The sequence below is a fragment of the Cryptococcus depauperatus genome, chromosome 1 (assembly GCF_001720195.1).
Source record: "Cryptococcus depauperatus CBS 7841 chromosome 1, complete sequence".
Classification (NCBI taxonomy): Eukaryota; Fungi; Basidiomycota; class Tremellomycetes; order Tremellales; family Cryptococcaceae; genus Cryptococcus; species Cryptococcus depauperatus.
Genome location: NC_089468.1, coordinates 2,519,872 through 2,547,830, shown reverse-complemented (window position 1 = coordinate 2,547,830; position 27,959 = coordinate 2,519,872). Strand labels below are relative to the sequence as shown.

Here is a 27,959-nt window from a genome sequence, read left to right as displayed (position 1 = left end):
AACGTGTAAATTACGTAATGGTGCCTGGAAACTGAATTTTCTGTTTCTTTCATTGACGTTGAAGGTTGAAATTATTTAAAAGATTTCAGTCTTCAATAAAAATTAAAAAATGTCGGCTAGTCCAACAAGACAAGAATTGGCACAATGGGACAAGGAAGACCCGCTGAATTGGACTCGAGGCGAGTTTGAAATACCGCTTGCCAGAGCATGTGGTGGTGAAAGAGGTGAGTGATATACTGCCAAACAAGGACTCTGATAAGTGGTCAGATGGAGAAGCAATCTACTTTTGCGGCAACTCGTTGGGACTGTTAAATAAACGTGCAAGACAGCATATGATGGAAGAACTCGATGTGTGGTCTACAAGGTAGCTTATCGTCGATCGGTACAAGGCTCATCATGACAGCTGCGTGACAGGACATTTCAAACACCCACACGGACGCCCGTGGAAACATGTTGACGAATCGCTCACTCCAAACCTGGCAAAGCTCCTTGGAGCTCAAGAGGAGGAAGTGGCGCATACATCTACTTTGACTAGCAACTTGCACAATCTCTTTACGAGTTTCTACAGACCAACAGAAAAGAGATGGAAGATTGTCATTGAGAAGGGCAGTTTTCCGAGTGATTGGGTACGAGACGCATTACGACAGCTGTCATTAAGTTGACTTGGACAGTATGCTGTACATTCGCACCCACCGTTACATGACAAGGTGCTTAGCCCGGAGCAAATTGAAAATGCCATTATCGTCTTGTCTCCTAGAGAGGGTGAGGAAATATTACGAACAGAAGACATTCTGGCTGCTATCGAGGAGAACAAGGAGACTGTGAATTACATGTGGCTCTAAACCAAGAGGTTGTGCTGATCAAACGTGTAGATTGCTGTGGTGTTGCTTCCTCTTGTCCAGTATTACACAGGACAGCTCTTTGACATTGCCAGTATCTCGCTAAAAACTCATCAAGCAGGTGCTCTTCTAGGTCTAGACCTGGCACACGGGATCGGAAATGTAGAATGTAAACTGAATGAGTGGAACATAGACTTTGCGGTGTGGTGTACTTACAAGTGAGTTGGATGAGACACTCTAATGAACTAATTCACTTTTCTATACGGCAGATATTTAAATGCAGGACCTGCTGGTATCGGTGGCATGTATATCCGTTCAGGTCTGGATGATGGCGGGCGTCGGTAAGTGGTATCTGCCTACACTTTTCTAATTTGCTGACGATTGTCAGACTCGCAGGATGGTGGGGGAATGACCCATCCACAAGATTCGCCATGTCTCCGGATTTTCAACCTTTCGTTGGAGCCAAAGGTTACCAACATTCATGTACACCTGTCTTTTCGTCTATCCCTCTTCTTGCTACCCTTGAGCTCATTGACAAGGTTGGATTCTCCAACATGGTCGCCAAAGGCCGTCGGCTCACCGATACTCTTGAAATGTTTCTCAAGGCTTCTCCGTACTATGTACATCCAGGCGACACAAAAGACAAGCTAGGCTTCAAACTCATTACGCCCGAGGCGCCTTTTCGCGGTGCCCAGCTTTCATTGGTAATCACTCCTGAAGAAGAGAATATCATGCCTAGAGTGTTTGAGCGGTTGTTGAAAAAGGGTTTAGTAGGTGATGAGAGGCATCCAAGTGTCATAAGGCTCAGCCCTGTTGTGTTGTACAATACATTTGAAGAATTGGGAATTGCGGTTGACATAATTTTAGAAGCGTTCAAAGAGGTGGAAGAGGAAAGACAAAGATAGATTCCTAAGGACACGCTGTCATAAATCTCTAAATACCCTTGCAATTCTCATTCGAGTTGTTTCATTCAGTTCCATTTTAAGCTGCTTATTAGTGAGAAGCTTATAAGTGCATAGCACTTCACGCTGCCACATGAGAAAACGCGGAAAAGTCCGACAACATAGAATAGATAAATTGTAGATGGAATAGCTTCTCTTTCATACTTCATTTTCATATGCACCACCAGTGCTAGTTCTCCAGTATTCCACTTTAAGCCTTTCTAACAGAATCTTAAGTAATAAATCTCTTAATTACAGTGCGGCACTTAAGCCTACAAAGCTATAGATAATTATCCAATCTACGTGTAAGTGCAAGCCCTCCACATCGCCACACTCTGGAACCCCGAGGGATTAAGAGAGGGGACATGGATGGATAAGGTTGAATGATAGATAGATTTCTCTTCCAATACTCTTTTCTATGCAAGACAAGTGCTAGATTTGCTGTACCAAAATAATTAATATTTACGAAAACCTTAAAGTAATTACCGTTGTAATTACAGTGAGGCATTCAAGCCTACACTACGCAACAATATCGTCTATCGGTAAAGCCGATGGTACCCGAAATGGATCGTTCCGAATGTAGTTCGGGGCAAGCCGAAATCCTGTCCATCAATTTCGGCTTCTCCATCTATTCTCTTACTTTTCAATTTTTTTCTATCGTCGTCCAGTACAATCAGTTCCCAGTTCCATTAGAAATCTGGGAATAGAAATGATAATTCCCGGGTCTATAGACTGTGTTGTTATTAGAAAACAGAGGCTTATAATAATAGGTAATGGAAATCTACATAGGATGGCATCTGTCCTGAAGAAATTCAACTCGTTCGGTCGGCTATGGCAAATAATTCGGCTTGGCAAGATATAACGGTTGTGAATTAGAGAACTTTCCATCTTCTATCCTATCTCTTGTACTTGCTCTTTGTAACAAATCGAGACACTTATCATGTCTGTCATCGTTACGAGTTCTAATTCCAATGCCAAGGTGTTCTCTCCGAGTATCTACCGTTCCACAGTCACGCTCTTCCGGCCTACAATCAAGCATGATTTGGATGTAGAGACTCATATCAGGCATATGGAGTTCCTTGCTAGATTCGGTATTATTGGAGTAGTCTTGTAAGGCTCAACTGCGGAGTTCAATCGTCTCGTCAAGTTTTGGAGCTCTGTAAAGATAAGGCAGAAGTTAAGGCAGACTTTGCTCTAGTCTTGCTTTCTTTGTATTATTCTCGCTACTATACCTGTATCTATTAATCAATCATTTTACGAAAAAGTTTGCCTTTTCTTTTCAAAGGTTATTATGAAGCTGATGAGCGATGTAGCTTGCTAACATGTCTCCTATCCCATTATCATCTATTCTTATCACCATGTCTGCAGTGGCATTAACATGGACACAGACTTGATCTGCCGCCTTGCTCAACGCCCTAGCATTGTCGGCATCAAATATACAGATCTGTTACGACCAGTGCCGGCGGCTGGGAGAACGACACAGGTGGACGATGATAATAATGGCGCTGGTGGCCATGTTGACGATATAACGGTAACGTATCCGAATGGGACTGGACGATACTGATGATTGGAAGTAATAGTAATAACAGCCTATACGTGTAACATATGATATTTGAATTCTCAAGGAGAATCCTCAACAACTACCTACTCTATATATATGATATATATTTGGTATCCTGCCTGTATCCACGTGTTATGACCTTGTGTGTGCAGGGTCATAACAAGATCATGATGCGGGAAGAATCACAAGAGAGACCACTGGATCCAAGAAAAACACATTGGTTGTAGGTTGTACTATGAATGGCATTTGTCGTCAACCGATGATAGCTTCTATCAGCCCCATCTACTATCCTAGGCGGTGCTACAAGTTACCTACTTGACGCGCTTGCTGTAGAGGGCTCTAGAGCTATTACGGGCCTTGCTAACGTTGCGCCACGCCTTTGTGTAAGAGTTTATGATCTTTGGCGAAGTGGGCAGCATGAAGAAGCTTTGAAACATGCTGCCACTGCCGAGTGATGTATGGGAAGGGAGCTATCTTGAGCACAAAGGTTTGTTTTCCTATTCAAAACATTAAATAGAGGAGAAGTTTGATGATGCTGTAACGTCGGGTAGTACGTGGTTGCATGGACAAACAGATACCCAACTTCTGCCGCGCTCGTACAAAGTCCGCTCTCTGTTTCCCCCGATGTCACCCAGCAACATGTACATACAGTTGGTGTGGACATTGTTGCACTGGAGCGTTCACTTGATAAACAAGGATGGACAGGCGCTGTTCTTTGAAACGACTCCATTTAAGTCTTTGTTGCTTGAGATGACTTTTTGAGGGAGTCGTTTGATAGGGCAAAGTAGTATGTCTTCCTTGTGTATTTTGCTTGATGTTCTTCATCGTACCATATGTTGGTATAGACATTTGTATCGATGCATGAGCAAATATCAAATTCCGGTTTCAAGGGCAACAGCAGGAGCATTCACCCATACCTTCGCCTATAAGGCTTTCTACCCTTTCTATACGCTCAGACAGAGTATCCATGGCAGAATTGAGGATATCGATCTGACCTATGGAAAAAAAGTCATCTTTTTCTCATATTTTCAGACTATTTGCACTTACCTTTTCTATAGATAGATACCATCTTTTTTACTTGATCCCTCACTTGTCCGTCCACACTTAATTTACCACCTGCTTCCAGCTTTCCCAACTTATCTTCCAACATACCTCCCAATGTCTCCAAAACATCCAACTCAAGTTTCATTTCTTTTTCTTCTTTCTTATGCATAGCATGTTCATCGTTCTCATCCATTTCTTCTTCTTCTTCACCCAACATCACTCGCATAACCTCCAACAAGCGTCTGTCAATTTCACCATCCCTACGAAGCTCAAATCTTTCTCCAATATTGAGATTTTTGGCTTCTAGTCGCTTGGAGATAGCTGGCGAGAGACCATCTGCACCAAGACGAAGGACGACCACATCATCTGGATTGTTGTCAAGTACAAATCCATAGCCTAACAAGAGTTCTTCATTGGGTTTCACGCCGTAGTTGTTGAAAACTTGTGTGTTAACATCAGAAACACTGGAGGAAACAAGCGATATGCAGGGTAAAGGGTGGGAAGCAGGAGAAGGCGCCATTACTGAACACAACCATATGATGGGCTGACCTCGAGCATCTTGACTTCAAGTCAGCTCCAATCCCCCTGACAAATTGATGAAAGTACGATTGAAGATGTCTACGCCCGGAAGGAGGACTGGATGTGATACTTCGTTCTCCTTGTGAAGCTGATGTGTCGATTGCTCTTCCATTGATAGTCTCAAGAGTCTTGATGGAAAGGCTCTTGAAGACATGTACGTGGAAGTAGCCAAGTATCTCTCCCTGCTGTGAATCAAACTCTACCTCCAATGTCCAATATCACGCTCACCATGTTAACCCATCCTCCTTCAAAACCGTTCTCAATACAGCCGATTCTTCAAACCACTCTTTTTGCCTGTCTTTTACTGCCCCATAAAGGTTGCTTCCTGTCAGTAGCTCCAGCTCGCAAGGATTATAGTACAAGGGCATCAACGTAGTTGATGGATCCGGAAGAGAGTTCAGGTACGTCTTATGAATCAGAGCACTAGGCCATTCTCTAAGTCCCGTTCAATAAATAGACTCATTTGCAAGAATATGAATACTTACACGGTAGTTTGATCCTGGTAAACCCAATGTAAGCCCAAGTATGCGCCTATTCTCATTCTCTCATTCCATGGTTCGCCTTTCCCGAGAGTCCCCATTGGCCATACCAAATTCTCCTCTTCAAGCCCAGCAACTTGACAGATAGCCCGAGTTGCAGTTTCTGGAGTAACCGCCAGGTCGAATGGACACGAAACGAGTCTTTCATTAGGTCCTATTGGTTTGGCAGCGAAAATAGAAAGTCCAGTAGTATCATCTATCTGTAAATACCGATTAAAAGTTATCCAGTGAGTACAAGAGAGGAAGGAATCTTACTTGGAGCTTTGCAGAAGGATGAAAATACCCTCCATTGGACTGAAGCCATTTCAAAAGGCCTTTTGCTTTCACCAATTGCTCTACCATGGCAGGAAAGAAATCATTTTACTTGCCATATTGAAAGATTCAAAAGTATTTAAAACAATTAAAAGTGACAAAAATAAATGATGACGTGTAATTTAGTTGGCGGCGAAGTCCGTTATCTCATCAGATTTCGACCCATCGATCTTTAATTATAATCAAAGAAGAAGTTGTGAACATTTTGAATTTCCTTTTCTTCTTTTCATTAACCAAAAGATATAATATAATATTGAAATGGATTTTCCAGTCGCAAGCGAGAAACCCAAAAGCTGGCCACAGAAAATCTGGCAGAAGTGTAAAGAGCAACCGGCTGTTCCAGTAGGTAAGCCATCTATAATCAAGGATTACATGTAACTGATATTGTATTTAGGTGCTGGCGCAACCATCGCTGCGCTTCTGGGGGCAAGCTATCACCTAAGGAAAGGAAACCGTACACAGTTCAATCGTTTTTTGAGGTTCCGAATTTAGTACGTTGTGACATTCTTGGCTGTGGTATACAGCTAATTTCGACTTTTGCTGCAGCGCTCAAGGACTAACTGTCGTTGCGCTGGTAATCTACGGAACCATAGAGCTTGCCGAAAAGGAGAGAACTGGAGTCGCGTATCGCAAGGATGACAAGAGTAAGCTTCATCTTGAGAATTGTAGAAGCACTGTTCTAATATAAATTGTACAGTTGTAATGTATCCTTCATCCACCCCGCCTTCTTCGGCTCCAATGGAACCCACAAGCGAACCTTCAGCTCTCCCAGAACATCTCTCTTCAATTGTTGACGCAACAAAGAGCTCGTCTGCTTACCCGTTGAGGAAAGAAGAGAGAATGAACATTTCAGAATTTTCGAAAAGGTTACGGGAAGCTGAAACTTTACAAAAAGAAGAAGATAATGCCAAGCGAGGACTGTTATGAAGGATTGAATGTCAAGGGAGTAATCATCGTAAGAAAGCGGAACGGAAGGTATCTTCCAGATTATTTGACAGTTTCGAACGGACACCCATGCAATAAGCGCTTCCAATCCAGAGTTTCAAGAAATTCTCGCAAATCTTGAATAGCCAATGCACATGCAGCAAATATCATGTGAGATCTGGGCGTGAACAGTGTAGGATCTCAATTGTTGAGAAAAACGGGCCGTTTCTTTCATAGGGAAAAGATAGAAAGATATAAATGGGTCATTTTCAATCCTCTATCTGACATCAAGAAGCATACGACTACCAGCATTGTCTTCCTATACCAAATAAGGACTGTAAAGGCAAATTGTCGGAGAGTCATAGATGTGAGTGTCATTATTCAGTTTGCCAATCGTATCAAGATATCATGAACCCCTTCTTCGTCTTCTTTTGAGGATCAACCATGGGCAATATAAATCTATTCATTTTTGGAGCTGAGGAAGAAGGCTTCAACCAAACCAATGTACGTCACATGTTCTACATTGTCATTGACTATGGGGATGTATAAGTAAACAAAAGTATGATATGCAAATGCCAATAACGAATATGAAGATCGTGACAATGATGCCAAACTGATATCCTTGTTCTACAAGTTAGATCTAGATTTTGACACTTTTTCAAAGACGAATGTAACCCTCCCGGTTCCCCCTCCTTCTGCAATGTTCTTAAGATTATATTTCTTCCTTATCAGGCTTGCTTCTCTTTCATTGGCGGCTCTTGCTCTCTTGGACAGATTATGATGCCCTTCCAACTTTCTTTTCCGAGGTAGAATTATCTCTCCGTCAGATTCAGACTCGTCTTCCTCTTCATACATTATATCGCTCTCGTTATCATCAACTAGACTCGTGCCAGAGTTATCATCAGCAATGATGCTGTCATTCTTCCACTCATCAAACAAGATGTTGTATAGCAAGGCATCTTGAATTCTGCGAAATGATTGGGATTCATCAGTGTCAATGTGGGTCCAATGTCTTAGAGCAGCCAGTTTGTTCTTTTGCTCTTTAGCGACCTTGATAGACAATGTCAAAGGAGAAAACAGAGAGTATCCAAAAGCTACTCACTTTACGTTGGTGCTTCGGTGACTGAAAGAATCCACATTAGCGATTGGTTTCTGAATTAGATTAAAACACGACGTACTGGTTCAGGATTGTAGTTGTTTGCACTGACAAACTTCGGTAGGTCATCATCATCCTCACTCTCAGATGAGAGTGTCTTCAATGTGAATTGCAAGTCTTGCTCATCCATATCTACTGGTTTTCTGATATCTTTAGTACACTGGCAGCCAAGCAGATCATCTAGATGTTGATATCAGTGAGACCAAATATCTAGAATTGCAATTTGTACGAGTTTGGCAACCATCTGTTTCCAGGTTAAGCGTGAAGATGTCTCTGAGCTCAGCAGCAGAAAATGCTACATGAGTAGGTCAGCCAGTTGCGCTTGTAATTCTGATAATAACATACAATCCTTGCTCTGCTTTTCTTCTCTAGCTTGATCCATCATCTGATCTGAAAGTCCAGTCTTGGTTATCTGACGTTGATAGATTTTCTCATCGATAGCATTGGTCGTGAGAAGTCGGTAAATGTACACAGGACGCTTTTGTCCGTCACTATAGGCCACTACGATTAGTTACAATACCAAGGGTCATGGTGAGATAATTGACCGGTGTATTCTAGCCATAGCTTGCAGATCGGTAGACGGATTCCAATCACTATCAAACAACACCAATCTAGAAGCTCTATATGCTGATGTCAGTCGATTTTGATATTCGATGATTTGTTCTGATTTACCCAATCAGATTTAGCCCCATTCCGCCGGCCTTGGCACTTAACAAGAACACGAATGTGTCTTGTCTTGTCCTGTCCCTGTTGAATCTATCTACAAGCTCTTGTCTCTGCTTTGCAGGCGTACTTCCATCCAACCTCAGAAAAGAATATCGCTTAGTCTTACAGTACCCTTGTATGAGATCAAGAGTAGAAGTCCAATTGGATATGACAACCACTTTCTCCTTGGTTGTTTCGTAAGTGCTGTGAAGCAACTTATCTAGAAAGAGCATCTTGCCACTGGCTGTGACCACATCGATGTAGGCGTTGCTAGGTATAGCCTCCAGGGCAGCAGATGTAGCAGTGCTGATATCATCAGACCTAATAATGTCATCATCTCGTTTCTTGAGAAGCTTAGGAGGCATCAACAGATGTAAAATCTTCGAGATATATATATAACTTACTAACGGCGAGTTGGAGATTTTTCTCATAACATCGACTACATTTATCGTTAAGCGTATGTCCACTTGCGTCGCCCTTGTAACACCCACTCAAAGCTAGCGACTGAGAACCCTGGCCTCTGATATAAGTGTTAATAATGCGTGGATCTAACAAGCGAGACAGCACAGAAAGCTGGAGTGGCGATGGAGATACAAAGACGACATATTCATCTGCCATAAATCAGCACTTATTATCTTGTAATCTGGACAGGCAGGGAAGCAGGCAGACTGACATTTGGGTGGTAGGTAATTCTCCAGAACAGCAGCTGTCCTTCTCAAGACAAATTCTTTGGAAAGTTTCCCTAACTAGAGATACAAGTTAAGAACATACAGATATTTTCAAATCTTCCAACGTACATCATCAGCTCGTTCTCGACCCAGTTCAACGTCCTTTGCTGGGCAACCCGGTGTTCTGCTCTTTAGGATTGGTTTTTCATAATGTTTTGCAAACGCCTGGTATTTCCCAAGAACACCCGGACATGCAAAGTTAACCATTGCCCAATATTCCCCTAAATCGTTTTGCACAGGTGTTCCCGATAAGACTGTTTCGATGGTGAGCATGTAAAGTGGACTTGTGTCATTGACATACTGATTCGGCGCTGAGTCTTTAAAGCGTCGAACATCTTTGTCGTCTTGTTGTCTTTAGATTTTAGACGATGTCCTTCATCACAGACGATTAAATCGATTGGTGGTACACACGAGGCAAGCTCTTTTCTAAAACTAATCAATAACAAATCAAAAGCCTTTATTATTTTGGCTTGCATTTCTTTTCGTAGCTTGGTATAAGAGATTAGCGAGTCATGAGATGAGATGCGAGAATAGAAGACACCCACTCTCTCATACCCAATCACCAAGACTTGTTGATACTGGTTATTCACCTAACCACACATAAGCTTCACCTTACAAAGGACACAAGGAAACCCTACAAAAGAAGATATGCGATAGTCAGTTCCATCTGCAACGAGTACATTGATGCGTCGGTCAACCCATTTCTTAAATTCTTTTCGCCAGTTGTCGACCAAGGTCACAGGGCAAACAATGATAGCTTTGCGTATACTGTAACTCGTTTATGAGTTCTGACACCTCATGAAATCGGATAACTGACATAGAGGACTGATTCGCAAAAGGTGATTGCTCTGTGAAGTTGTAAATATACACTTATTACTGTGCCTTGACGACTTACTCAGCATAGTATATATTAAAGCAATTGTTTGCAGTGTTTTACCTAATCCCATCTCATCGGCCAGAATGCAACCTTCCCCTTCAGCGTCGGTCATACCCATAACGCAAGAGTACATAAACTGTAAGGGAGGTGATTCAGACGAAACCGTGTCAGAAATGGTGTGGATAAAACTCACCTGGACACCTTCTTTCTGATGTTCTCGCATCAGATTGCCAAGAACTGGATCTAACACCACGTCGACAAGAGTCGTTCTTCTGAATAGAGACAGTAAATTCAATAAGTGAAATTTACGTCTAACTGTTATTCTGCATACTCACTTTATCTTTGCCAGCTTTTCTGAAGGTCTCGGCATAACAACAGCACCCGGAGCATGGGGGTTGAAAAGCGCGCCACCCCATTCCAATCTCTCTTTATTACTCTTCTCCCCCAGGACAATCCTTTCGACTTTTGGTTTCGGGGACTGGTTTGAATAGAAAGAGGTTGCGGCTACGGCACGTTGAGCAGCAGCCGGAGTAGGCATAGTGGCTTTTCTAATCTCTGAAATAGGTGAGATAACATTACTACTGCCTTTCCCAGCAGTAAGTTCTTGTCGAGTAAAATCAACTTTTGGAATTGGAGGACGGAAGGGCTTGGCGAAGGCTGTCGCCCGATAAGCAGTTGTCGAGTCTGACCCTTTAGGCCTGTTTAAAATACAAGTATTGGCTTTAAATCTAGAGAGAATGAGTTGAGTTGTGCAGTCATAATTCGGCCAGCTTACTGATCTGCTTGCAATGCATGATCCACCATGATCTCATATCCTCCGATCCTGAACTCTGCTTCAGGCCTGATGATTTTCTCTCCCACCGGAGTGATAGCCATTCTAAGGTTTATCAATATGTGATATCATATTGAACTTTTTGTAAAGATACTGATTTCCATCTTCGTCCAACATAACAATTCTGTTTCCTTCGACTTTGATGTTTGCATCACCGTCCCATGTTTCTACAATACAGACATCAGCTCCCACATCTATGTCTAATTGTAACCATGCCATCTTACTGTGCTAAAATAGTCAAATAGTCCTCGCCTATCAGCACATTACGTCAGGTTCGAGGCCGCCCATTGCTCACTTTTTTGAACTGAGGTTTTCTCCTTTACATCTAAATGAGCAACGGATATCACATCTTTTGTAGAATTTACCATTGTACTGCAAAATACAGAGTGGCATCTGTCTTATCACTGGTAGCCTGATCCCTCATAAAAACCCCCATCTTTGGCGTTGCTGGCGTCTTGACCTCTCTTTCCCTTCCTTTTGCTGCAGCTGATGCACTCTCAATAGTTGCTTGTGGACTGATTGGCAAAGGCGTCAATGGTAATGGTTTTATTGCTTGTACAGGCATCTCGATCTCATCCTCTAAATTCGAGCTTTCAGAATATGAATCGGAGACATAATCTCGTTGAGTTGGAATGGCTTCAATGATGGATTTCAAACTTCTACGAGGTTGAGATGTAGCCATCACTTTTGTCGAATATAAATTTAAAAGTGAAAGAGTGGCAAAAAGAAAAATGAAATAAAATTGTAGAGCAAAATGCGACGCGACGCGTGAGATGAAAGTTATGTCAACTTTTTCATTAATAGCAATTAATGTAGAATTAACTTCCGCCGGAAAAGGCTTTACTAAGTATTACAACACATTTTGTAAATTATATTAATAGTTGACACAGATGATTCAATTGTTGTCTATGTTGTTTCCATTGCTGAAATCTGAAGTATCTACGTGGTCTGAGATGGATCAGCGCATATCTACGACAGCGCACAATATCTGTAATGAAGCAAGTAAGAACTAGAAAGCTCATTAAATAGTCTAGAGCACAAAAGACTTGAAATTTAGTAGACGTAAAGTTGATTTCACGGCGAGGGTGGACATTCTCATCAATTCTCATTGCATACCGGTCAAGTGTTATCTTTTAGTAACCACCTTTTCCTGCAATCACGATTTTTTCCATGTCGAAAGCCATCACTGAGTCAAGCGACAAAATTTGCACTGGCTGATATTGTTTTCTCTAGAAGATGGTTAAATCCTTCAAAGCGGGTATTAGCCTCGATATACTTTCAAGTTCTGTTCGATTTTCGTCCACATGATCATGACCTACCTGCGCACTTTGATCTTCCCTTACGGAAGAGGTAAGAATGATGTGGTACCCAGTCCTCGACATATCTGACACACCTCTTAGAAAGCAGGATAGCTAATATGGCGAATAGAAGGAACGGGCCGGATGGCGAAACGTAGTGAGCAAAAATTGAGCGATCACGGCAATTGAGAAAAGTACTGTCGGTACGGTGTGCATACGGTATGGGATTGTATGCATGATAATGGCGACGTTGTTAGGCGCTTACTGTGATGTTGAAAGCAGACCTTTCTTCGCCTGCTGTTTAGCCCGCCATCTCGGAAGTTCGTTCAAGACAACATTCTGGAAAAAACTATAGCAGATTGATGTAAACCAGTACAAAACCACACCCTACCTGAAGCCTTAGCACTGAGTATCAGAGGGGAAATGAGAGCTCACGCTAGGAATATGACTGGCGACCATTGCAAACCCGATGGAACTGAATCTCAGTATCTGCGCAAAAACCCTTCGTGCAATCTCAGCCCGTCTACTTGGAGATACCGTCGGAGGTTTGCCGTCTGAGCCTACTTCTACCAACACATTGCCATTTTCCATTGGCTTTTGGATGGGTTGCCAACGTTTTTGTTGCCGCGGAGTAGTCAATACCGGGGATGATGTCGATAAATTTCGAGGCTTATCAGCAGAGATTGACGCTGGTGTAAGAATTGGTTTGCCTTTAGCTGCGGAAGTAGAGGAAAATAGAGGGGACGCAGGAGCGTTTGAATCACCCTTGGGGGCTTGTACTATCACCTTCAAAGGTTTTTTTGGTTCTTCTGTTGGCTTCTCTTGCACCCTTCCCTCATATGCATTTCTAACATCTTTGCTTCTTCTTCCCACCAATTCCGCATTTCCAAAAGCAACGAGCATACCTGCCAAGGGTAAAATACCAGTACTATCAGCTTGACCTAAATGATCCAGCCAGAGGAAAGAATCGGAAGCCAGCGGTGAATCGGGTAAATCGACAGCTCGACGTATGGTGAGAGAAAGTGTGATGAATAGGGGAATATGGGTCAGGAGTGGTGTCCATTGGGTGATAAATGGCTGTACACGGTACTTTTTGTGTAGAGCTTTTTGAGTAATGATCATCTTATTTATTACTTGTACGTCAGCTTTATATCAGTCCGACAGCTAGCAAATGGAAACTTACCTGTCGTCTCAACTCGAGTAAGTATTCCGTATATCCTAATCCTTTTCTCCTATAGTCATCTGCTAGAGAACGAGCAAGTCTTTCGTTGGCAGCACTGATTTGCGGTGCCACTAAATCTTGCATTCTTTTCGCTCTTCTTTTTTGCCAAAGTGACACTGGTAAAGTGAAAACTGTTCGGACAAGAAGGGTGATGACAATAATGGAAACGCCATAGCCTAGAGGATGGGGCAGAGAGATAAGCAAATCTGAAAGAGGATGTATGTAAGGATCGAGAAAGGTTGAGGCTGGTTGGAGGAGATCATCTGGAATGGGAGTGTCCAGTGTAGCTGGATTAATGTCTGGCTCATGGACTGCAGTTGAGGATATAGGCGTTGAGGATAAATATCTGATATGATTGAAAGCAAAAGATTTGCGTTGATATACAAATCTTAAGCCTGGTCGTATCGATGGTGCTGCAATAAACCCTTGAGGGCGTAATGTCGTTGTGGATAGATACTGGCGAGAAAGTACTCTTACAGCATTATGCAGAGGAGGTTTAAGAGGTAATGGAGGTTGAAATGCTTTTGCTCCAAGCATTATTATAAGTTTAAGGTAGTTGGTTTTTAAGAGGCTTAGTGTAAATATTAAAAGATAGAAATGGCAACGTATTGATAGCTCGGGATTATTTCATTATTAATGTTGGCGCGTCAGATTACAATTAATCTTGAATCTTCATAGTCACATCATTAAACATCTATTGCAATACAACCCTTTTTTGTCCATGTTTTTCACCTATCTTCGGTCTTCCAACAATCTTCAATACCAATCCTACATTGTCTCTACTTTCACTATCAACAATGTCTAGTCTCGCTCTCCCCATTCATCCTTCTTCGTTGTCAAACTCGATATCATTAAAAACTCAACAAGCTCTTGACAGAGAAGCATTGGACGAAGCAGACGACGTCGATGACTCTGACTTGCTTGCTATACCTCGCGCTGGTAAACAGACTCATGAGGTCGACATGGAAGATGAAGGGGACAAGGATGATGAGGATGAGGAAGGACCAGATGTTGAAATAGGCTTGGAAGCAGGCGGAGGTTTGGGAGGCATTTCCCTTAGTACAGGAGGTAAAGCCAAAGGGAAAAAGAAGAATTTCGGGCAAGAAATCGAGGAAAAGGGAAAAAAGAGAAGAGCGGATACATTGTATGTCTCACACGATATTCATGATTTTGACTAACATATAGCATTCAGCCTGCTGAGGGGACACATGGATGACGACCAAGCAAAGAGATTTGAGACATTTAGTACCATCGCAATCAATAAAAATGCCATTAAAAGGGTATCTATCCTTGTTTATGTCGACCTTTAAAAGTTTACTGATCACCCACATTGTAACTCAATGATCCAGCTCAATCGGGAGCTGTATGACCAACACTGTTCTCCACAGCTATCTCAGATAGTAGCTGGTATGGCCAAGATCTTCGTTGCCGATGTGATTGAACTTGGTAGGTCCACCCAAGACTAACTCATGATTCAAACATAGAAACTAACTGTAAATTTTAGCCAAGGACCTTCAACCACACTCTGCTCACCCCAAAGGCCCTCTGCAGCCGTATCATCTGAAGCTGGCGAAGGCTTGTCTTCAAGAAAAGGGAATTGTTGGAAGTATTGTACAAGGACCTGACAATAGTCTCAGAAGAAGGAAACCATTGTTTAGAAGACGATGACGAGGAGATATGGGCAAGGTCAAGGCTAAACAGCTGCCTGTTGTAGGGTTTGTGAATTGATGTCTCCAGTTGACTAAATTGCTCCCAAAGCTGATGTGACCATCCAAGTACAGTGTACTTAGTCATATAGCTCGTCTATTACAAGTCGTATTGCACAAACATACAATACACGAGGCTACTTCTTGAGTCCCAAACACCATGAAGAGAAGTGAAGCGTTGCGATTGATATGCGCATGGTACAACATCATGGAAGGGCGACAGCAAGAAGAATTCAGTTTATCAAGTTGCTGATCGCTTATATCGTATTTGTAAACAGTACATCAATCCATGCATGGAGAACGGTTCATACTTGCCATGTCGATGCAAACAGGGCGACGTCAAGTTTTGTTTTGTGCGCATGATAGCCTGTCAAAAGTTAACGTATAAACAGTCAATATTGATTAGTTGCCATTTTGCTAACAATTAAAGAGGTTCATTGACCTATTTTCTAAATATTTCATTGTGTCCCGATCTCAGTAAGTTCATATACCTCCACCTTTCTCAAGTAGGTGATTTTGTAAAAACAATATAAATTCTACTTTAGAAAAATACTTTTCAGTGTTGCCATTATCCACAGCTGTTCATACCAAGCTTTTAATGTCTGACTTTCATCTCTCATCCGATCAAATCCAAAGACTATGCTCTAACCTCGTCTACCAAGTAGCTTATTCCTTCTATGATGCCCCATACATAATTCTCTTGAAGATGCTTGTTCATTTCCATGTGTAGGTGTACTTTAAAAGCAAACCATAATACTGATGATAAACTAAAGAGTAGCAGAAACTGATTTAGGACAGCGAGTTGGGTTATCTGCCAATGAAGTTAGGAAATACATGGGAATTCTACATTTACATCGTCTTGTTAAACGGTAAGCTGATGGATATATTTTGAGGCAGCTTCTTCTGCTGCTGCTGATATGCATACCTACAGACATGTTAATCGCGAAAAGCAACTACTTCCTGAATGGAAAAAATCACAGTTTACACCACAATCTATGCGTGAAAGTAGTTTGTCAACCACATCTGCTATGGGCGATACTCGTACTCGGGATGTTCATTATTGGTACCTCGACTATCGGGAGTTTGCCAATGTCATCAAGTACCGTCTGGCAATGATGAGAAAAGGTATTGACGAGCGGATTAAAGCCGAGGTTGGACATCGTGGCTATCAGTGCCCACTTGATGGCCGCACTTACGATCCATTGGACCTCTCACATCTATTCGATCCTACAACGAACAGTTTCAAATGCGAAGATTGCGACAGCGAACTTGTAGAACATGACCCTACTGTGGATAAAAACAACTCGTCGCTACAAGATTTGATGCAAAGATTCAACATCTCTACTGCTCCTATTCGAGATGCTCTCAAAGCCGTAGAAGGTGTGACATTACCGAGTATGAATATCGTTGTGTGGTTGGCTCAAAATGTTCAAAATGTTGTCAATATTGATGGGCAAGAAGGTGCAGAGGATGGCAAGAGGTTTGAGGTTGTCATTGGTGGAGAAGACAATGAAGACAAGGTCAAGCTGGCGCAGGCTCAACGGTACCTCCTTACATGTTTTGCACGATAATTTGCTGATAGCTTATTTTAGGGAACAAAATGCTCTTCCTGCATGGCATACGCATTCCACAGTCACTGGAGACGCTACTACCCTTGGTCTTACCGATGCTAAATATCGTAAGACCGTTGCAGAGCGTAATGAAGGCCATGTAGGCGAACAGACGGAGGTGGGGGATGAGGCTCTTGCTGCGCATTATGAAATGTTGGCAGAAGATGACGAGGACGATGTTGAAGAGATAGGAGTCGAGACTGGAGAGATTGAACGAAAGATGGCAAAAGAACAAAGAGAAGAGGAACCTGAATCAATATTAGCATCTCCATCAGAGGCCCAGATGGTCACTGGTAAGTCTAATAGAAGACAGTATTATTGCAATCATACTGACGAATTGCAAGTCAACGGCCAATTAAAGCGTCTGGGAGACGTGACAGAAGAAGATCAAGGTCTGATGACTACTGATGAATACGAGGTGGGTATGTTCAAGTGCTCTATCATAATTGCTTGGTGATTAACATTGATTTCAGGCGTATGCTCAAGCAATGTATGGATAAGACTTCTTGTGTATCGTTACACGAAGACGAACATGAATTACATATTTGGAATAGAATTGATGATACGCGGCACGGTGAACGACTCAATACATATAAAGGTCGAGATGTGCCATATCACATGTCTTGTGCCAAAAATCTTCATGGAACATAAGCAGCTGAGCTAGCTGCTGTAAACAGCATGGTTATCCTCAATCTCAGCATTTTGCTCCATTTCATTTATGTTCCACAGTTTATAGATGTAGGAACTAGAACAGTATAGAATTAAAGATGCATAAAACAACACATGCCCATCATCTACAGAAAATATATCCATCAAATAGATCATGTATCCTTTTGCCTGAAATATCTTATCTGGGCAGCTCTCTAACGTCTCAAGTTTCAACAAATTACTCAGACTTCCCACCAGCCTTTTCTGCTTCTTTGATAGTTGCGGCGTCAGTCTGGGGGCCAGCGGTTTTCCCGGTGAGACTCTCCAAAAGACCGCCAGCAGCCTTGAAAGGACGAGCCAAATCGCCTTCGGCCTTTTTCCCCCAAACATGGAGCTTAGCAGGATTAGATTCGAGAGCGCCTTTGAGGCCCATGATTGAAGACATGAACAAGGGTTGGTTATAACGCATGTAAAGGTGAAGGAAGCCCATGAAAGCAATACCCTGCGGATACAATTCAATCAGGTATGTGGATAAAATGGAAAGCAACGTACAATGAAGAGGCTTCGCATGGCTTTGCCAGTCTCCGCAAGATCATAGTCTTTGACGGTTGTGGTTACCAACTCGGGTTTGGCACCGGGGTTCTATTGATGGTCAGCAAGTAATGGATAGACAAAATGGAAAAAGAGGCTTACCATAGGCGATGCTGGGTTGACATACTTCAGGACAGTTAAATCGTTCTTCTTTCGTATCTTGAGAGTGATATAGTAATAAATTGCCAGAGCAATCAATTGAGAAGAGACATAGGCAATGCGAAGATAGTTAACAACTTGAGGGTTTTCCATAGGGATTCGTCGGGCCACTGTACTATGTGAGAGTCTAATTGGCATTAAGGAATTGGAAATTACCTTGCATAGCACCGAGAGAGAGAAGAAGGTTAGATACAGCGGGGTTATTCATTTTTGTGGATGCTTGTCGATATTTTTGAAAGATGAAAAAGACTTTCTGACTGCAACTGTGTAAAAAGATATGGACAAGAGGTATTTGTGGATGTTACAACCGCCAATCAAAGAAAAATGCCGAAATGCCGCAACTATCAACCAAATGCATTTATATTTTGCTTTTTTCAACTTTTTCCATTTTGATTCATTGATTTTAATTCCAGTTTTTAGAAATGTCTCTCAATATTGCTGGTCCGTCACGTATTCCACTAAAACCTTTCGTGTCAGCATGCCGCAGAGCCCCTGTTGTCCGCCTGTACACAACAGATGCTCAGGAGCAACCTACAGAGCAGCAGCCACAACAATCTTTAGAGCATACTGAGCAAGAACCAGTAGAAAGTCTTGAATCCATGCCTCTTGATCCCTCACCAATACCGAAAAGGATGAACTTGGAACTGCGAGGAGGAAGAATTTTCTTTCGAGACTGGATGAGGGTGGAAGGCGAACAGTATCGAGTGACAGTAAAGGGTCAAAAAGCTAAATGGCTTGGAGGTAGTGTCGTGAGTATCTTGCTTAAGCCATTGGTTTAGTTTAATGACATGTAATAAAGCCGTATGCCAGCAACCCAACATTCAGACCACCACCTCCGCTCTCTAATTACCTCCAAAATGAAGTGTACCAAGAGCTGCAACGTGGACAGTCTGTTGCTAGTCTTGCGACAAAGTACAATATATCCAAAGCCAGAATTGATGCCATTCGAAAATTAAAAGAGGTTGAGGATGAGTTCAGGCGAAGGGTGAGTTTACCTTGTCAAACTATCACCCATTTTTCGAATTTCGGATGAAACCTATGACATTCTTTTTGTAAGACCCGAAAATATGGTTTTCATAACATTATTTCTTCACTTTCTGAACCCTATCTCTGTTATCGTTATTTTGCTTGGTGATAGCGCTAACCATGTATTTTCTTGGCTTGTGTTTGAATCAATCAGGTCAGTAATTTTCTTTCTTTCCTTTCCATCTCTGTAAATGATTGTTTTACGATTAGTCTTTAAGACAACCTCATGGTTCTATTTTACACATTAATGCTGATACGCTTCATGTTCTTGTTCTTTACAAACCACCAATGATTGTAGTCGCTAACGCCATCTACAGTCGCTAACACTTCAAACTGCTTTCCTTGAAGGAATGGAATCACTTCTTGGCGTACAAATACCCATTAATCCTCAGACAAAACGTCATGATGCTGTTCTTGCTCGCAAGGCTGACCTGGCTCGTGAGACACACCCCTCCACTGCCGTTGATCACCTTGAAGAACAACGATTGGAGGCTTCTCAGCGTCATGAGAAGAAAACGGGGAAAACCCAGATGTAGAATAGTGATCAATTTTACGAGAGACGCTGCTTGCGACCGTTATCGCAACCAATTTGACCTCTTGAATATTACTTCTACAATGGCATTGGTGATAATCCTCAAATCATGCATAGAATTGCCCAAAATTTCTTCTCTTTTCTTTTTAATCAGTGGGAGCCAACATGACTATATCCAACACATCAGACAGGTTGGAGAGATTGTGAGGGAAAACTTACGTTCAGGCCTGACTTTCTGGTCAAACTGCTCAGAAGTTAATTTGCCGAGAGCAAGGGTGGACTCTTTTAGAGTGAGGCCCTCCTTGTGGGCTTTTTTGGCGATTTTGGCCACATCTGTAAACAATCTTTCTGAGTAGCATTCTCTCGATCAAAAACGCCCTTACCATCATAACCAAGAGTGCTGTTCAAACAAGTAGCCAGCATCAAACTTTCATTCATAATTTTCTTAATCCTATCCTCATTCGCCTTGATGCCAACGACACAGTTCTTGGTGAAGCTCCTGGAACCATCAGCGAGTAATCGGATAGACTGAAGGAGATTCTTGATGAGGACGGGCTTGAAGACATTGAGTTCGAACTGGCCGTAAGAGCCGGCAACAGAAATGGTAGTATTGTTGCCCATGACCTGTGCTGCAACCATAGTGAGGGCTTCGCATTGGGTGGGGTTGACCCTAACGAGAAAGTGATGTCAGACTGGGCGATTCTTCGAACAGATTAGTGGGCTTACTTCCCGGGCATGATGGAGGATCCTGGCTCATTCTCGGGTAATTCAAGTTCGCCCAAACCACATCGAGGACCGGAGCCAAGATACCTTATGTCATTGGCAATTTTCATCAGACTGACAGCGACGGTGTTGAGAGCACCTGAAGCCTCAACAATTGCGTCATGAGCGGCCAGAGCTTCAAACTAAACAAATGCACATGAGCGATATGGCTTTTCAGTGAAAGATGATATCTACCTTGTTTGGAGCAGTTTCAAAGTGGAAACCGGTAATCCTGGAAATTTCAGTGGCTACCTTTTCGTCGAAACCCTTCTTGGTATTGAGACCTGTGCCAACTGCAGTTCCACCCTGGGCCAAATAGCTCAAGTTCTTCAAGGTCGACTCGACTCTACCGATACCTTTCTCAATCTGCGTGACATAACCACTGAATTCTTGTCCAAGTGTCAAGGGAGTCGCATCCTGCAAGTGAGTTCGACCGATCTTGATTATGTCTTGAAATGCTTCGCGTTTAGCTTCCAGAGCGGCATGAAGCTCTTTCAAGGCAGGGAGAAGCTGCTCATTAATCTCAACGACGGCAGCAATATGCATAGCCGTAGGAAAACTGAAGGGAGGTCAAGTCAAGCCAAAAACAAAGAAAGATAACTCACGTGTCATTGGACGACTGAGACATATTGACGTGATCATTGGGATGGACAGGCTTCTTGCTACCCAGCTCTCCGCCCATCAACTCGATGGCCCTATTGGAAACCACTTCATTGACATTCATGTTAGTTTGAGTACCAGAACCAGTCTGGAACACGACAAGAGGGAATTCATCGATGAGCTTGCCAGAAATGACTTCGTCAGCAGCGTCTTGAATATTTTGAGCAATGTCGGCGGGCAGTCCATAAGTCTGGTTAACAACAGCAGCAGCTTTCTTCAAAACACCAAAAGCCTTGATGAGAGGAGGTGGCATTCGCTCGGTAGGACCGCCTATGCGGATCAGAATAGGTCTGTGAAAACAAGCAGTAACATACCAATGTCAAAATTTTGCAAAGACCTCTGAGTCTGGGCACCCCAGTACCTACTAGCAGGCACTTGAAGGTCTCCAAATGTATCTTTTTCAGTCCTGTACTTTTGCTCTGCCATTTTGAGTGTAGTGGAAGAGAAAGCTCTCGCAGGAATAGTGCGGGTAAGCTTTATAAATGAAGATATAGATGACAATGATTAGTCATAGAGGACAGTCTGGTAAGAGATAAGTCTTACGCTTATGGTCAACCTAATGCAAGTACGGGTGGATATCATAGGTGATGAGGAAAATCAAAGACAAAAGTCGGATCAAGTACAGTAAACCAGCATTTATAAAGAAATAGGAAGCGGACATGACCGCCAGCTCGCTTCGGGTATTATCGGATGTGACGTGTTATTTTCTTACTTATTGCCGGAAATTCCTCAAATTTTACCCAAAACGCGTTCGCGTCAGAGTGCCTCAGGCACGGTTGATGTTTAAACGCGTCCTTTTTCAATTCAATGTTGTTTCCTTCTTTCCATAATGTCTATCCAAATGCTCACTCCAAGCAAACCAAAAGTTTGCCATACGTATGGCAAGGCTCAAATACGACCTTTAGGATCTTCTCCGCTTCTGTCGTCGTCTTGCAGGTCATCATCGCCGCCATCCTCTTACAGACTTTTGAGCCCTGTAGATGATAGTCCGCCACCAAAACTGAGGACCAGGCAATGTACGCCGCTATTTTTGCCTAGCGAGGATGAGGAAGACGCACCAGAAGAAGCCCTTCAGGCATCTGTGCAAAAAAATAAACCTATGATAGAGCAAAAAGTGGAGAAGAAAGCCGTCCAAGCTTCCCTCAAGGGTTTTTTCTCACCTTTGCCAAAAAAGCGTCCATTGCACCCAGCTACCATAATACCGAAAACCAGTTCGCAATCATCAATACTCGGATTGAAACGTTCTATCTCTGGCCTAACGTCTCGTGTCGAGCCTGCTAAATCTAGTTTTAGTTTGAACGGCCCAAAAAAACCCAAGTCAGAAGTCATGACTCAGATGCACCTCACTCATTTACCGCTACTACATACATGCCAAGAATGCGGGATGTCGTTCGTTCGTGGAGGCCAAGATGAAGGCATCCACATTCTTCATCATACAAGAGTTTTAAGAGGTATAATTTGGGAAGGTGTCAAGAAGGGAGAAGGAAAAGATTGGAGAGTTATTGACAATGACGTGCCGTTCGGCCAAGGAAGAGGTAGTGGGACAGGGAAAGTGATTGTTGTTGATGGAAGCTATGGAAGAAACAAGGTAGGTAACGTCTTAACTAGTTTTACATCACTGACACATGTGAGAAGCTATCAGAAGTTTTGCAAACCGTCGACCGAGTTCTCTCAGCCCCTCCTCTCTCAGCAGCCATCCTCGAAACTTGTAAAATATTTCTCTTCATCACAGCATGTCCGCCTCCCCCGCCCAAAAACCCCGCCAAGCGCCTGAAACTCGATCCTGTTGTCAGTAAAGGCGGGCACAAGGAAAGAGTAGTCAGCGTCGTCGTTGCTCAGGGTATCAAATGGGGAATGCGAGTAATCAAGGATGGTGATCAATATGAAGGAGAAGAAAAACTTGTCGAGTCGGGAGGTTTTGGAAGCGTGAGATGCGAGTACGTCGGTCTCCGTTTTTTTGTGCTACACCTAACACGACATAGCCCTGCACCACTGCCAACATCACTAGGCATCCATCGACTTTACACAGCCCCTTTATACCGCTCACATTCAATCTCCCTTCACCTTTTGAATGCGTCACTTGAGCATACCATTTATGGTTGTCATTTTGACCCCAAGCAAGGTCAAGTTGCGTTCTCTCAGCCAACAGAAAGTGGACGAAGGGTCATGGAAAAATGGGGGGAAGGTAATGTGAGAGTTTTTGTAGACGATGAGTCTCAACTTTGATCCTGAGTGGACGAGGGTAGTTTATGCTTGTTGTGGGTTTTGAGTGGGCTACTATTATACATTTTGAGTAGATGTAAGAACACAGAAAAGTTGATGGTAGTAATATAAGTATATTTGCAGAAAAAGGATGTATTTATTTTATAATATATTTTTATTTATGGGGGGCACCTACCTTATCGGAACCACGGCGTTCTGATTTGTAGCCACTAACAGCAATATTATTCTTTCATCATTTATAATTACATTATATATTCACAATCAACTCAACGTTTAGAGGAAGAGTGTTTATAAAGTCCAGTAACCTCAAGTAAGACGGGAATCTCAACATCACAATCTGCTTCTTGTACCACACTCTCGCCGACATGGAAGCCGTCCGAGAAGCCTCAAGTTCACTGCCAGCAGACTATAACAACAGAATTTCAGAGGAGGATAGTTCTTTAAGCAACGAACTTCCTCCGCCACCTGAACCGTTCCCTACTTGTTTCTTGCATGTGGCTTCCAATTCTTCAAAAGAAGAACAAAAGGTACGCGCTTTAATTGATTTCTTCGGCTTCTTAGATATATGCTCAGGTTATATTTAACCTCATCACTATTGGTCGGACGCATATTACCAGAAGTAGCGGCACCATGAGGAATGCTGACTTTTTTAAGAATGTTGCTAGGTCAATAAGTGCTGTTCAAAAGTCTTGTATTCAAGCCCTCTCTACTCTCTTACCGTCTTCAAAGAGCACTCCTTGCGCGTCTTCTAGTGAACAAGCTCAGTGTTTTACAAGCGATCAAGATAATGAGCTCGCAGGAGCTTTAATGGAGCTATTGGAAGTCACTTATGAACTTGAAGGCTTCGTTTCTCCCATATCTGATCCAGTAATTGAACAAGTCGACTCGTCTATTGCAAGAGAAGAACAACCAGTTCACGTAGAGTCCCTGAAAACATTGACAGCACAGCTTGAGATGCTCCAATTGGCTTGTCTCAAAAACGCTCCACTTTCTCCCACTTCTGCAAATCCTGATGTCATTGTCACAGGGGTCAGGCAAGGCATGGTTTGGGCAAGAATAGAATCATTAAGTCGTACTGTAATGGAATTCGCCAAGCGAAGAGAGCCCAAAGCCCAGAAAACAAAAGAGTCTTTACCACCAAGTTACGAAATACACGACAATATGACATCCCCTCCTCGGTATTCAGAGCATGATTCTACAACGAATGCGTATTCTTCAACTGAAGAAAAAGATCAACCTGTTATGTCTGAGAAAAAGCCGCAATATTCCCATGATGCTATAGAGCGGCAACCTACAGCTCAACAAGAGAAGATGTTCAACGAGCTCGAAGTCGTCACTGCGGCCATTGAACGTCTTTACTCTGTTGCTCCTCAGCTTCAGAACCAGCGAGTCGAGCTCAGATCAAGGGTACAGCGTGAGGATTTATCGACTTCTAGGCACCTGTCGGGATCTATACAGAAAGACGAGTACCAAGTAGAAGGGGAAGAGGGAAAACTTGAACAAATCAAGCTTCAAGAGCTGAATTGCATTTACCAAATGCTGCAAAAGAGTAAAAATGGTATAATGCATGATCAAAGGGTTGATCTTGAGGATCTGGAAAATCGATCAGTGAATCTTTTCTGGAAGCGGAAACGAATTGATACTAATCTCTTTGTTACATCTAGAAGGAAAAGTTTATACGTCGAGTGATAGAACAATCTGAAGCAAGCCGGCTTATTGGGCAAGATTCAAAGATGGGCAATGTCGACGCTGATCTTGCTATGGCCAGGGATAGTCAAGATGTGAACTCGTTCTCTATGATGCAAAGGTTGTGACTGATGTTTTCTTAGAGAGATCAGTTCTTAAAGAGCTTGATGGACCAGACCGCCGGAGGGCGAATGAACAATCAAGATGCTGACGCCCCACCCGAAGATCTAGCCGCTTCTCGTCAGGCAAAGGTAAGCCATCCATATAATCAAAGCCATCTAAACGTGACGTAGCAACAAGCCCTGATCAGCACTATCGTTGCCCACATTCGCATGACCCGTCTTGCCTCTCAGGATTTCCCGTCAACAATTGAGGATAGACTGTCCGACAAGGCGACAGCTTTCATGGAACAACTTGTGGATTACTCTTCCTCCGGCCGTCTGCATGGCCAAGATTCTATGCCTCCTAGCCGCAAAAAAACAGACACAATTGGAGGGGGAGAAGAAGGAGATCTGCATGAGGTCGTTAGTGTGACTGATTTTTTGCAAACCAGACCGCCTTTGCGTACAGAAGGAAAGGGCTCAAAAGCTTTCATGAGGAAAAGGTCAAACTCAGAGGGCAAAAAGAACAAAGTTTCTCTGAAAATTGCTGAAATGGTCCAAAGGAGGAGTGTACACTCTGGCTTTAAAAGTCCATTCTCTTCTGGTAAGAGCCTTTCAAATCTACAAAGACTGAATCATAAGGTGTAGATGTGACCACAATGTCATATATTGCGGAGCATCAAGAGCAATTGAGGAGCGTGCAAATCATGCTCCACGGCGCCGATATTTCACCTGACCTTGATTTCATGGTGAAGACGCCTGAATCCGATTCCGGCTTGGTCGACAATGCTATAATTACCTCAAAACGGGAACCCTCTATCTCTCTCTCCATCTCCATGCCTATCCCTGTGTATTCTGATCAATCTACGTTAATGGTACACCAAGTTTCACATTTTGAGGCCAAACTGTCTGCTTTTCCCACATCCTCTCGTGCTATTCAACTCGTAACCACACAAGCCCTTTCAGCATCAGAACTTCGTACCCTGGCGCCTTCCAAAATTGTATGTACCAATTGTGAGCGAGAACTTGCATCACTTCCTTCACCAACATCATCAAACCTTGCACAGGCTTATAAAAATTTACCTTCGTCGCATTGGGCTGAGATGATTGACGTATGGATGTGTCACGATGATCCTCAATTCACAAGTAGGTTAGCAAATCTGGTAGAGCAAGGGTTTTGGCCTCAAGATGGAGTCGTTTTGGTAGGCGGCAGTTGGCTTTTGACAGAGAGTGAAAGAGGAAAATGGGAAAATTTGAGAAGAGAGGGTACGCCGAAGGTAAGTGGTCTCTTTCGAGTAGCTTTTCACAATGTTATGGGTATGGAATCGTCAGTACGGACTGATAAGAAGACCCTCGCCCTTCTTCAATGGGTGGTTGTCTACTCTTCCCTTTTTCCTCTCAGCTATAAAGAAAGCGAAGCTCTTGATAGTTTCTCTTTCTTTACTTTTTGACAGCAAGAAGATGGGAGAATAGATGGCAAGAGCACCTTCCTCCACAAGGATAGGAAGCTCTTTTGGTTGATACAAAAGTCCAAAAAAGATGTCTCTGTTCTCGAGATGATCAAACCTTTGACCCACGAGAATTGATTGGGCAAGGGCTACACACGAGAATACACTATTTGTCTTTTTCTGTGCACTCTTGTATTTGACATTTGCTTTGATCGCAAAAACTGATGGAAGGTATTATAGGACGGATCTTGGGACATTATCACTTGTGCATGTGGCACATTAGTAGGTAGACAACGGACTCGGGATGGGAAACCAGGAGCAGGCACGTTGCGGTTTTTTAAGTATGCTGTGGGTCTTTCAGATAATGACGAACAAGACATCGTAGAGTGAGTCCTAACCTATTGGAAAACAAAATACTTGTGAGGAGTGGCTGATCGCGGATTCAGACATGTGACGAGGTATCCACTTTCTGTGTTTATCGTTTCCGACATACTAGAATTGGCGCAAGCGCATGCTAGCTATCGCTTTATCATCTCAGATGAAGAAACTGGCCATCATAGAATTTATGTAAGTTCCACCTATTCGGATGGTTCCGACTAATGATTATGTTAGTTATGGCTTTTCAACTCATCACTCTCAATCTCTTTTCACAAACCATCTGTATCGTTTCCTCTCTCTTCACCCCTTCGAGCAACTTTCGCCCAGACATCTATTTTTTCTGAGAAAAAGAGTATAAAGTCAAAACATTCTTCAGTATCCAGTTCAGTTTCGACAAATAGATCAAAAAATAGAGAAGAGCCAAAAGAAAAGGTGATTAAGGCGATCAAAGTAATGTACAAAATCGCGAATGATGGTGTAGAGTGAGTTTCGATTCGTTGCAAACTGGCTTGAACTAAGATGTTGGGTATTAGTATGGAGGCGTTGCCTGGCTTCGGTCCCGGAGGCCAAGTTGAGCATCTATCGTATTCTCGAGATGTGTGTCACAGGTTACATGCTTTGCTGAGTGAAAGTAATGCCGTTTATCCCCCTGCACGGAGAACAATGGGCGCTTTTGAGGTTGGATTTTTGGAACGTGCCTAAGCTGTGGTAGAATGAAACTCCAATTTGTTGATTATATTTCTCTAAACATCTGTCGAACGCAAGCTTTTATATTTCCACTTTGGAAAATTCGAGTTTGCTTGTCTTCTATCTGGCGACATCATGCATGCACTTTTATAATTCGAGCTTCATTCAAATCCCTAGTCCACAAG

General features: G+C 42.8%; 13 protein-coding genes across 13 annotated transcripts; 8 read left to right on the top strand and 5 right to left on the bottom strand.

The window, feature by feature from the left end:
- Positions 1-109: 109 nt before the first annotated feature.
- Positions 110-1,744, top strand: L203_100997 (kynureninase; the record flags this gene model as incomplete). The annotated part of the gene is made up of 7 exons (XM_066210448.1): positions 110-224; positions 268-355; positions 404-626; positions 672-821; positions 873-1,057; positions 1,109-1,180; positions 1,228-1,744. The coding sequence occupies 7 exons, from the start codon at positions 110-112 to the stop codon at positions 1,742-1,744; spliced, it is 1,350 nt and encodes a 449-aa protein (XP_066066545.1).
- A 2,051-nt stretch (positions 1,745-3,795) lies between these two features.
- On the top strand, positions 3,796-4,060 carry L203_100996 (uncharacterized protein; the record flags this gene model as incomplete). The annotated part of the gene is made up of 2 exons (XM_066210447.1): positions 3,796-3,828; positions 3,893-4,060. 2 exons carry the CDS (start codon positions 3,796-3,798, stop codon positions 4,058-4,060), a joined length of 201 nt encoding a protein of 66 aa, XP_066066544.1.
- Positions 4,061-4,226: 166 nt separating this feature from the next.
- Positions 4,227-5,845, bottom strand: L203_100995 (uncharacterized protein; the record flags this gene model as incomplete). The annotated part of the gene is made up of 6 exons (XM_066210446.1): positions 4,227-4,336; positions 4,389-4,943; positions 4,992-5,146; positions 5,193-5,399; positions 5,450-5,703; positions 5,759-5,845. 6 exons carry the CDS (start codon positions 5,843-5,845, stop codon positions 4,227-4,229), a joined length of 1,368 nt encoding a protein of 455 aa, XP_066066543.1.
- Positions 5,846-6,073: 228 nt separating this feature from the next.
- L203_100994 (uncharacterized protein) lies at positions 6,074-6,742 on the top strand (the record flags this gene model as incomplete). Its single annotated transcript, XM_066210445.1, has 4 exons — positions 6,074-6,161; positions 6,210-6,306; positions 6,362-6,459; positions 6,513-6,742. 4 exons carry the CDS (start codon positions 6,074-6,076, stop codon positions 6,740-6,742), a joined length of 513 nt encoding a protein of 170 aa, XP_066066542.1.
- Positions 6,743-7,366: 624 nt separating this feature from the next.
- L203_100993 (uncharacterized protein) lies at positions 7,367-11,719 on the bottom strand (the record flags this gene model as incomplete). The annotated part of the gene is made up of 23 exons (XM_066210444.1): positions 7,367-7,789; positions 7,842-7,862; positions 7,918-8,075; positions 8,125-8,190; positions 8,241-8,386; positions 8,441-8,515; positions 8,568-8,953; positions 9,005-9,039; positions 9,092-9,211; positions 9,274-9,346; positions 9,398-9,582; positions 9,630-9,754; positions 9,803-9,816; positions 9,874-9,918; positions 9,967-10,096; positions 10,146-10,176; positions 10,224-10,341; positions 10,399-10,477; positions 10,541-10,933; positions 10,981-11,082; positions 11,132-11,265; positions 11,333-11,354; positions 11,403-11,719. 23 exons carry the CDS (start codon positions 11,717-11,719, stop codon positions 7,367-7,369), a joined length of 3,198 nt encoding a protein of 1,065 aa, XP_066066541.1.
- Positions 11,720-12,228: 509 nt separating this feature from the next.
- L203_100992 (uncharacterized protein) lies at positions 12,229-14,094 on the bottom strand (the record flags this gene model as incomplete). The annotated part of the gene is made up of 5 exons (XM_066210443.1): positions 12,229-12,284; positions 12,357-12,421; positions 12,601-12,722; positions 12,771-13,457; positions 13,519-14,094. The coding sequence occupies 5 exons, from the start codon at positions 14,092-14,094 to the stop codon at positions 12,229-12,231; spliced, it is 1,506 nt and encodes a 501-aa protein (XP_066066540.1).
- Positions 14,095-14,354: 260 nt separating this feature from the next.
- Positions 14,355-15,411, top strand: L203_100991 (uncharacterized protein; the record flags this gene model as incomplete). The annotated part of the gene is made up of 6 exons (XM_066210442.1): positions 14,355-14,701; positions 14,750-14,837; positions 14,907-15,003; positions 15,062-15,163; positions 15,230-15,276; positions 15,334-15,411. The coding sequence occupies 6 exons, from the start codon at positions 14,355-14,357 to the stop codon at positions 15,409-15,411; spliced, it is 759 nt and encodes a 252-aa protein (XP_066066539.1).
- A 450-nt stretch (positions 15,412-15,861) lies between these two features.
- L203_100990 (uncharacterized protein) lies at positions 15,862-17,373 on the top strand (the record flags this gene model as incomplete). Its single annotated transcript, XM_066210441.1, has 6 exons — positions 15,862-15,989; positions 16,037-16,132; positions 16,195-16,806; positions 16,856-17,166; positions 17,218-17,291; positions 17,347-17,373. 6 exons carry the CDS (start codon positions 15,862-15,864, stop codon positions 17,371-17,373), a joined length of 1,248 nt encoding a protein of 415 aa, XP_066066538.1.
- A 386-nt stretch (positions 17,374-17,759) lies between these two features.
- L203_100989 (uncharacterized protein) lies at positions 17,760-18,479 on the bottom strand (the record flags this gene model as incomplete). Its single annotated transcript, XM_066210440.1, has 4 exons — positions 17,760-18,023; positions 18,074-18,163; positions 18,215-18,381; positions 18,428-18,479. The coding sequence occupies 4 exons, from the start codon at positions 18,477-18,479 to the stop codon at positions 17,760-17,762; spliced, it is 573 nt and encodes a 190-aa protein (XP_066066537.1).
- A 214-nt stretch (positions 18,480-18,693) lies between these two features.
- L203_100988 (uncharacterized protein) lies at positions 18,694-19,833 on the top strand (the record flags this gene model as incomplete). Its single annotated transcript, XM_066210439.1, has 3 exons — positions 18,694-19,020; positions 19,071-19,256; positions 19,615-19,833. The coding sequence occupies 3 exons, from the start codon at positions 18,694-18,696 to the stop codon at positions 19,831-19,833; spliced, it is 732 nt and encodes a 243-aa protein (XP_066066536.1).
- Positions 19,834-19,975: 142 nt separating this feature from the next.
- On the bottom strand, positions 19,976-21,833 carry L203_100987 (fumarate hydratase, mitochondrial; the record flags this gene model as incomplete). The annotated part of the gene is made up of 8 exons (XM_066210438.1): positions 19,976-19,998; positions 20,049-20,162; positions 20,213-20,499; positions 20,556-20,734; positions 20,787-21,150; positions 21,197-21,521; positions 21,566-21,725; positions 21,795-21,833. 8 exons carry the CDS (start codon positions 21,831-21,833, stop codon positions 19,976-19,978), a joined length of 1,491 nt encoding a protein of 496 aa, XP_066066535.1.
- Positions 21,834-22,092: 259 nt separating this feature from the next.
- Positions 22,093-23,477, top strand: L203_100986 (uncharacterized protein; the record flags this gene model as incomplete). Its single annotated transcript, XM_066210437.1, has 3 exons — positions 22,093-22,839; positions 22,887-23,188; positions 23,234-23,477. 3 exons carry the CDS (start codon positions 22,093-22,095, stop codon positions 23,475-23,477), a joined length of 1,293 nt encoding a protein of 430 aa, XP_066066534.1.
- A 362-nt stretch (positions 23,478-23,839) lies between these two features.
- L203_100985 (uncharacterized protein) lies at positions 23,840-27,789 on the top strand (the record flags this gene model as incomplete). The annotated part of the gene is made up of 11 exons (XM_066210436.1): positions 23,840-24,001; positions 24,129-25,082; positions 25,139-25,255; positions 25,304-25,411; positions 25,454-25,865; positions 25,910-26,262; positions 26,329-26,538; positions 26,950-27,095; positions 27,156-27,276; positions 27,322-27,569; positions 27,621-27,789. 11 exons carry the CDS (start codon positions 23,840-23,842, stop codon positions 27,787-27,789), a joined length of 3,000 nt encoding a protein of 999 aa, XP_066066533.1.
- Positions 27,790-27,959: the final 170 nt, after the last annotated feature.